At 41.2% G+C, this 9,974-nt stretch overlaps 1 protein-coding gene across 1 annotated transcript; it reads left to right on the top strand.

Moving 5' to 3' along the window:
- Positions 1-686: 686 nt before the first annotated feature.
- LOC109752491 (uncharacterized) lies at positions 687-1,447 on the top strand. Its single transcript, XM_020311374.4, has 2 exons — positions 687-1,077; positions 1,242-1,447. The coding sequence occupies exons 1-2, from the start codon at positions 780-782 to the stop codon at positions 1,265-1,267; spliced, it is 324 nt and encodes a 107-aa protein (XP_020166963.1). The 5' UTR covers positions 687-779; the 3' UTR covers positions 1,268-1,447.
- The last annotated feature ends 8,527 nt before the right edge of the window (positions 1,448-9,974 follow it).

Below are 9,974 nucleotides of genomic sequence, written 5' to 3' on the forward strand. Positions count from 1 at the left end.
TTTTGTATGCAGTACCATATCTTCGAGATATATCATATATAAGTACTCCCTATGTTCGGAATTACTTGTCGTAGAAATGGATGTATCCAGACATTTTTTAGTTCTAGATACATCCATTTCAGTGACAAGTAATTCGGAACGGAGGGAGTACAACTAATGTATGTTACTAGTCTATGTTACTACCTCTACAATGGGGAGTAACATCTGTGTGGTGTCAGGCAACACTTCATTTATTAGGTTATATACTCATCTTGCATTGGTATGTGTGATGTTACTCATAGTACTAGTAACTAGCTATGTTACTACATACCTCTCTTTCTTTATTAATTGCTTTCCACATCATCTATTTTATCTAGATATGTGTGATGTTACCACCTATGTTACTCCCACAGTGAGTAGTCTAACATGTCGATGTGAAGTTACTGTACACACTCATTATTTGATGTTATTTCGTATCTTCAAGGTATAGCCTGTAGATATAGAATTAATGTGCACATTTATTGTTTGATACAAAATCATATCTTCAAGATATAGAACTAATGTATGATGTAGCCTCTAGAGTGCGATTAATGTACATATTAATTTTTTGACATGGTGCCATATCTTCAAGATATACAACTAATGCATGCGCCCATATCATCATCTCAAACAAGGCTATATAAACCAAGCCATAGCTAACGAAGTCATGTATCCCACACATTCACAGAAAAGCACACAAACAATTATAACATCAAAGGGGTAGAGAGGGCTCTAGTGTAGCAGATACAAAAGAAATAGCCATGGCGAAACTAATGTGCTTATGTTTCATCATCCTCGCTATTGCGGTAGCCGTGTCGGCTGACGAATGTGAGGGTGACCGACAGGCCATGATCAAGGAGTGTGCTAAGTATCAACAATGGCCAGCAAACCCGAAGCTAGATCCGTCGGACGCATGCTGCGCCGTGTGGCAGAAGGCAAACATCCCATGCCTTTGCGCTGGTGTCACCAAGGAGAAAGAGAAGATATATTGTATGGAGAAGGTTGCCTACGTTGCCAATTTCTGCAAGAAGCCGTTCCCACATGGCTACAAGTGCGGAAGTAAGTGAAATATATTAAGGGAATTATGACGATCGGTATTGCATACATGCAGTTTTGATATTTGTTATTCTTCGGATTCACACAATTTTGATTTTAGTTATGCATTTTATATGCTTCTTGTTCTATTCTGATCATACGTTGGGTCAAATTGAATGGTCTTGCAGGTTACACATTCCCTCCTCTGGCGTAGTGACTCTAGTTTAGCTGTGGGAGGAGGAGCGTTGGCTTTTACATTCCATGTGCCTGGCCTCACAATAGGTTTCCTTCCAGATCTGTAATTCGTGAGGCTGTGCTCAGAAAAGTTTTTGTTAAGCACTTTGTATGAGAACGTTTGTGAAACTAATAAAGCCTTCTCCTCAAATTGTCTAAATTATGTTTGTTCATATATCATTTTTTGGTTCTACTAGAAAATATGTGCCTGTGCGTTGCAACGGGAGTAAAACCATCAAATTATGCATATGTGGTAGAGATTAAAAAAATTCTGAAACATATGCTAGGATGAGATCGGGACCTTTGAAATGTGATTTCATAAACTACGTCTGAATCATGTCATGATGAGATAAGGAACTTCTAAAAAGTCATTTCAAAAGCTAAAAATGTGATGGTCTCATCACGACTTGATTTCCTAAGGCACCACAACAAAATATTTTATAGCTAAGAAAATTGTATTGATGTACCCTACCTGAGCTAGACTAATGAATGGTGTATCTCGCCTTCACCGAGGGTCACGGTGTGTACCCTAACTAGTAAAACTATAGTACCAGAATAAACATAGATGTGTATGAAGGCAAATTAGATATTTAGTCATTTTCATACATCTTACAAAAACTAATCCGTAGGAAGTTTTGACAAATTTTTTGGGCTCAATGCTGTGCAGAATATGGAAACCTTTTTTTACGCGACTCACATGTACTAAATAAAAGCATAAAACAACCTCTACATATAAAAAACCCCCTATATAAGCAGGTAAGTTTTGTTCGTTATTTGCAGATCTGTTTGATTTTTTTGAACATATTCTAAAATTTAATTTTTTTCAAATTCCCGAATAAGTTTTGAATACATGATCATTTTTTCTAACATCATCAGTTTTTTTGCGAACATTTTTTCAAAATCATGATTTTTTTTATAAATGCAAACATTTTTCAAAATACTGGACATTTTATAATTTTCCAGACATTTTTTGAATTCATGAAAATTTTATGATTTCGCAAAAACAATGTGAACAGTTTTTTAAAATACTGGACATTTTATCATTTCCTAAAAAAAATTATCAATTCATGAACATTTTATGATTTCTCCAATAAAATCCAAAACTGACAACTTTTGGAAATCCTGAATTAATTTGAAGAAGGAAAAATAGAAACAGGAAAAGAAAAAAGGGCCAAGTCATGAGTTTTTTTTGCGAACATTTTTTCAAAATCATGATATTTTTTATAAATTCAAATTTATAAAAATACTGGACATTTTATGATTTTCCAAATATTGTTTGAATTCGTGATAATTTTATGATATCGCGAAAATTATGCGAACAGTTTTTTTAAATACTGGACATTTTATGATTTGCTAAACATTTTATCAATTCATGAACATTTATGATTTCTCAAACAAAATTCAAAACTGACAACTTTTGGAAATCCTGAATTAATTTGAAGAAGGAAAAACAGAAACAGAAAAAGAAAAAAGGGCGACATGGCCCGACCCATGAACACGTGCGGGGTGGAGGAGGCATGCTCGATGTAAAGAGAGAAAAGTAGAGGAAAAAAGGGTTGTACCTGGGATCAAACCAGGGTCCTCGGGGTGAAAGACAGCGGCTCCACCCATTGTGGTACGCGTGTCCTTCTGATATATGTAAGGGTATCATCGTATAATAGACGAATCCAACGACGACAACTAGAAAAAATTGAATCGTTTTCTTCACTCATTGATGGCATTGTGGGTAATTTATGGCAACTTCGGGGGTAATTTTCATGACGTACCGCCAGAGGCAATAGCCGCTTTATTGTTGGGTAAAGATTTACGACTTGTGGTAGGTGAAGGGGTCAAAGATATTAGAAGTTGGTGTTGTTAAAGCAACAACTTTCATGTGTTTTCTTATATCCAAAGTTAATGGGAACATTTATGCCCGAACTCAACCAGTTTTTCGCCTTAGTAACCTTCATTCCTTGCTGATGCAAAGCTCCAAGTACAACCTAGTTTGCTAAAAGTGAGGAGACGGATGGGGAAGGGGAAGAGAAAGACAAGTGGCATATTTAGTTAGTTTTACGATTTCAGCCACAAATCCAGTGTAGTTAGATTCAACCAGTCAACTTGGATTTCCGTGATGCGTGCAATGTCTGCTTTGTCCATTATACATTACCAGTTTTTTATCATATGACTTATCTTTTAAATGAATTGGTGAAATTTTAGTATTTTTTGAAAAATGATACGACCATCACAAAAGTTTGTATTATTAATAGATTTAATCACCTCGTTGGAGTGTGGCTTAACCCTATTTTGGGATCACTATGGTAGAAGCGGCTTGACTAGCAACTAGGCCTAGCCTCAAGAATATCATTTTCCCGACAAAGTGAAGTGTTTCGACTAGCAGCTTTCCCCTTAAGGTTCTTTTCAGCTCATTCTTCTTTTGCTTAATATTGGACTTTCATTGGCTTGGGATTGACGATTACCCAAAAAGGCTTCCACCCTGCTTTATATATAAAGCAACACAGCCGAACTGATATAGTGTGATGAGGAGACCACTTAAAAATTAGATCAAAGGATGAAGACTCGCCGCCAAGGGAAACCGCCGGACCATGTTTCGCCGGTCACACCAAGTTCCCACTGGAGAGGACCTCCCGTCCTCCCACTTCGGATAGTGAAGCCTGAGGCTGCTTGTGGAAAACAAGGCCCACGGGGGGAACAACGAGGACCCGCGTAAAAGAATAGGAGGAAAGTGAATCCGCCCATGCTAGAGCCAAGGGAGCTCTAAGTCCGGATCTGAAAATGCCCGCCAATGACGGTGCGGTGCACACCAGAGGTAACATGGGATCCACAATGACGCCCTTAATAGGGAGACGACACAACATGTCACGGTCGTCGAGACCGAGGAACCGGTCAAGGGTTTTTACCCGAAGCCCTGGCTCGGCGAGACGGACCTCAACGACACCCCCTAGAGGTACGTGACACCCGCAGGCATCGCCATCGCAATGCCAAAGCATAAATTAAATCTTTAGCCTGGAGCATGTTAACCTCGCCAAACCGAGGACTCTCGATCACCTGCCCAACAAGAAGGAAGACATGCCGCCGCCAAATAGAACATCCACAGGATGATCTGGAACCGTTGCTGCCAAGGCACCGCTGAAACCAGGGTGACCCAATGCCACATCCTCTGCCACCCACATGACCAGAAAAGAGACCATCAGCATGCCAAGACGCCTAATGAAAGCCGAATTGGCGGACCGCCAGCAGAGGTCGTCGTCCTGACATAAAAAATAACCCACCACCTAGCACACACCAGTCACACCGTTGGCCGACATGGATACATCCGACAGAGAGGACACACTACAACCCCTGTCTGCGCCTCCCGTCCTTTAGCCAAGAGGCCAAAACCAAGGAGGACCACCCGATGACGGAAACACCACCTTTGAGTGGACGGGGGCGATGGCCTCCTGGCCACAACCACCGATCCACCTCGGCGGCCACCACCCCCGATCTAGGTAGGCATCGGGCCCGAGAACCCCGTTGGGCCATGGATATGGCTTGTAGCAGAATCGAATACGGTGAGACACTAGGTGAAGGCGAGGAAAACACAGGTCACCTAGATGAAGCACCATCATCCGAAGTGGCAAAGATCCTTGGAGAAGCGAGGAAGCCCCGCCGGGGGCGCCTCGACAACCCACAGCCAACGACGCCCTGATCTGGGCGCACGAGAACCGCCGCCGCCATGGGCGACCGCACCATGCAGCCCACTATGCTGGAGACCAACACCCACGACCCAGCTGCCAATGTCTGCTACCATGTGGTAGACGCCATGTGAGACTAGGTAGGATCCTCGGGTAGGACTTTCCTACCGAGACATCTATAGCATAGACTTGGACAAGAAGGCTCTAGTTCTCAGAGATAGCGCCGCACCAAAGTGCATGCGTGATTTACCTTTTTTTCTTTTACTAGTAAATGTGCTCGTGCGTTTGCAACGGGTTCACTGTAGAGCAAACACTTAGTCCTCCTTCTGTGAGTCGGTGATTGGGAGCAGCGGGTCAAATGAGATCTTCATCTGCACCTCGGGTCGCACACAAACACTGACCATACATGACCAGTAGACGACACTAACTTGGGAACTTTCATACAAATGGTGATGGAGTGATCTAATTATACATACTTCACACAGATTGATAATATACATACCGCGAAACCACCGTCAGAACTTTACTAATTTAATTTTTGCAAACAACATCAAGCAATTGTGTATATAGACCAAATGAACACCATTTGTGATAATGAACACTGCTTAGTTAGTCTCGGAGAACAATTGATATGTACACCAAGTTAAGAACAACATCGACAGGGCTCCGTTAGCAGCATAAGACAGTCCAACATGTGCAAAAAGATTACCAATATCTTCCTAATTTATCCAAGAACTTTGCAAACTAACCATCTTAGTCTGCTGCCAAGAATAGCACAACAAAAGCAAGTGAAGATGGCTGTAGTTGCATACGTAGAGTAAAAACCATAAAGCCTACATTTTAACAAACCCCTGAGCCCAAGCCGAGGTGAAATATAATACAGTTTACTCATTTCTTAAACTTAATACATTTAACTCTTCAGCTTGAACATGTATCTTAGAAATGCATGAGTTTATAATCTGACCAAGTAAGGCGAACTCAAAAAATAATGTACGTATGTTTTGAATCAGAACCGGAGTTTAGCAAACAACCAAACTTATAAATTACTGCATGCTTCTTCATGTTGTGAGCCATATAATATTTTTCAGTTAGTCCTATCCTCTCAAGAAACACGGGGACTGAATTATCCCGTGAAAACATATACTAAAAAGCATGAAGCATGTGAACTCCTATCTGCAGCAAGGTGAGTCCTAAAGCACAGGACAAAAGCATTAGCTACTAATACATGTAGGAACTTCCCAAGTAGAAGAAAATCAAAGGGACTACTAGAAACACTTGCTTCCCTGTCAATTGATGCCTAGTGGCTCCGAAGAACTACTATGCCCAACCCTGAAGCAAAATTACATCTACATCAGTAGGAAATGAAGGTTAAGGGATATGCAAAGGAAGAAATTGATTGGCGCAAAGCTCAAGAGTGGATTTTTGTAAAGGAAATAGCAATTAAAATGGTCTTCATTTTAGCAATATCTTCTTTAATTCTTTCCCTCGATTTGTCATATCAGTAGTGTGTTATAAGAGGCCTCATCAAGTTCTATTATCTCTGAGCATACCGAAAAACTTAACTATGAAGTTTAACCTCTCCAAACCATGATTGAATAGCATGACACATCTCTACTTATGCGGTATACTGAAAGTCCAATCCTTTATCTGTATTCTAACTTGAGCGTGCATGTGACATTGCCGATACATGACGGATCTGCTATGTGGATAACAAGACATGTATTAGAAGAATAACATACTCTTAATTTTCTGATTGTAGATTATCTATCAGAGGAAATTTCTTGGCAACCAACAAATATTTTCTAAACAATATTAGGTTACTGCAAAAAAGAAATTGAGGATCCCCAAATCCAAATTGCAGATCCCCATTTGGCCAGGTCTTTACCTAAAGAAGCAACATCAAAAGAGGAAGCATTCAATGACTGGCTTATTACCTCCAGGAGCAGCATCAGTAAAATCCTTTTGTAAATTTCTGTAAATAAAATCAACTAACATACCTAACAGAAAATATAGGAATGAACACACACGCTAGCTTGTTTTAAAACAAACATATTCATCCAATGGGGTCACTGAAGCATCCTGTATTTTTTTTAACCAGTGAACTCATCTCATACATCTTCTTTTACGAATTTAGTCTTCTGCTGTCAAGTACAAACAGAATCCATATATGTAGGAGGGCATGTGTTGATTGTCAGTCAAATGTAGTCTAGTGACGGCAACAACTATGTTGGCTACAGTAAACTGACGAATTGACAAACAGATGAGACCCATCAGATGCTTCAAAAGTACCTGCGGCAAATTAGGTCTAGGCGATAGCTGATGGTCTTCCTCCCAAGTTGGCGGAGGCGATCGCAGATGGCCTTGCGGCGAAGTCGACGAAGATGACGGCTGCAAAGTCAACGGATACGGTATATTACAGAGATGTCAAAACCAATTAAATCCACTCCACTGAATACACCTCCTAATCCTATTTTGCTAGGTGCAGCAAGCATATCTATTCACATGTATGCAATTAAGCTAATTGATAACTAAAGAAAGAGCAGAATATATGAAACTTCAAGAATTACTCCAGCATCATGCCCAAGGATTACTGTAACCAAGTTGAAGCCACCATGTTCAGGTATATGTAGTCAGCAACATGAAATTTCTTGGTTCAATCCTTGGCTAGTAACAATAATTTTGCAGAAAGAAATAAACTGAAACAGGGGCTTGTATCATATCATCCAAACTGAAATAGTGAGCAATCGGAAGTAGCACCAATTTTCACAAAAAATAAACTGAAATAGGGGTAGATCCGAGTGGTGAAAATCAGTTACATTCATTATACATGAGTGCAAACAAAGGAATATCGATTGAATTCATGCAGCAGCGACATGCATGACCTTTGGTAACATCTAAATTTATCAAATCCACCATGTATTTTTGTGTAACATCTTCTTTTGGTATAAAAAATTATGACCCATTAAATATGATAATTCGAACTTAGTCTTACCAATACACAATGTTTTTTTAAATCACCACTGATGATTATAATCACAACGCAAAAGAATTCAATCGACACAAAAAAGTTAGTCACACATCAAATCTTGGGGCATGCATAGCTTGTTGCATTTGGGAGATGGGCTGCAGGGAGCCCTTTGTTTCAGTGATCTATTCCAGATCCTTTCAGTACTAAGTTGGTAAGTTTATTCAGTACATGGATTTTGTCTCAGCCATCATTTATTTCAGTGTATGTCTCTATATACTGCATCTCTGTTTGGCTGCATGCTCTGTTTCTAGAGCGGGGCAGTAGCTACTCCACTTCACTTTTCTTTGTGTAGCAGCACAAGCAGATTAACATATTCCACTTCCGTACAAAGGGTAGCAGCAACGGATTAACATTATAATCTATTTTGTTTGATGTGTCAATAGATTAACATTATAATTCTAACTACACCCACCCACCTTGTATGAGTTTCAGAATATGGCTAGCATGCCTCCTCTCTCTTTAAGAACCAGTCACTTAACTCTGAATCACTTAGCAGTATACATTATCATTTCCCTGTTCTTAACGCAATCACTTGAAGAAAGCCAACATTCTTCACGACTATATAAATGCCCGTGTGTGGTATGACCGATCTAGTATGTACACAAATGAACAATCCGGCTAAGCACATTCAAATTCCAACCATTCAAGGTATGAATCCATTGATTCTAAGCATCATGTAATTCCATCTATTAACCACCAAATACTAACCAATGGGAACCCGTGGAATTTAGAAAAAAAGATTAAACCTGAGGAAATATTGAGCGGTCCTTCTTGCATCGTGGCATTGGGCTAGGGTACCACTGCCATGGTGCCATCCCACATCACAGCTTCACCAAGGCAAGGAGCCGGCTTGAATCAACTTTTTCATTGCCGCTGGATCACTGTTTCCCTTCAGGACTGGCATGCAGAAGCTGGGGAGGCCTCGATAGCAATCTTGCAGTCAGATTTGTACCCGTCCGGAGGAGGATACATGGATGTGTTGCGGCCGTGAATGTGCCTGTGATCCCGACCGGTGTAGCGCCAGGGAAGTGGCCGACGTCAAGGTGCAGGAGGAAGAGCCAGTGCGGGAAGGGTCACCGTCTTGCACGGGTCAAGGCGCTCGAGGATTCCACGAAGGAGGTTGTCGGGGAGTGCTGCCGCTTCTTCCATTTGTTGGAACTCCTCATCGTCCCTCGAACACCTCCGTTGTATGCGATGTCCTCGTCCCTGTTCGCCTGCGTGTTCGGCTCCAACGGCAGCTGGCGAGGTGGCTGCGGGGCTCAGCCGCTTAGGGGGCATGGCGAGGCGTCTAGGACGGCTAGCTAGGTCATAGAGATCGGGGATTTGGTCTCCGGCAGCGGCTGGCAAGCTCGCCAGGGCCACGAAGGCGGCCAGCCCCATCAGCACAAGATCCACGACGGCTCGGAGATGGTGGTGATGGAAATATGCTATAGAGGCAATAATAAAATGGTTATTATGATATTTCCTTAATCATAATAAAGGTTTATTATTCATGCTAAATTGTATTGACCGGAAACTTAAATATATGTGTGGATACATAAATAAATATCGTGTCCCTAGTGAGCCTTTACTAGACTAGCTCGTTGATCAAAGATGGTTAAGGTTTCCTAACCATAGACATGAGTTGTCGTTTGATAACGGGATCACATCGTTAGGAGAATGATGTGATGGACAACACCCAACCGTTAGCATAGCATATGATCGTTCAGTTTATTGCTAGTGCTTTCTTAATGTCAAATACATGTTCCTTCGACCATGAGATCATGCAACTCCCGGATACCGGAGGAATACCTTGTGTGCTATCAAACGTCACAATATAACTGGGTGATCATAAAGATGCTCTACGGGTATCTCCGAAGGTGTCTGTTTAGTTGGTGTGAATCGAGATTGGGATTTGTCACTCCGTGTATCGGAGAGGTATCTCTGGGCCCTCTCGGTAATACACTTCACAAGAAGCTTGCAAGCAAAGTGACTAAGGAGTTAGCTGC

This window comes from Aegilops tauschii, chromosome 1 (genome assembly GCF_002575655.3).
Source record: "Aegilops tauschii subsp. strangulata cultivar AL8/78 chromosome 1, Aet v6.0, whole genome shotgun sequence".
Lineage (NCBI taxonomy): Eukaryota > Viridiplantae > Streptophyta > Magnoliopsida > Poales > Poaceae > Aegilops > Aegilops tauschii.

Bases quoted from the DNA above. Each gene is read 5' to 3' on its own strand.
- LOC109752491 (XM_020311374.4), top strand. From the start codon at position 780: ATGGCGAAACTAATGTGCTTATGTTTCATCATCCTCGCTATTGCGGTA. The intron at 1,078-1,241 runs GTAAGTGAAATA...ATGGTCTTGCAG, and splicing joins ACATGGCTACAAGTGCGGAA to GTTACACATTCCCTCCTCTG.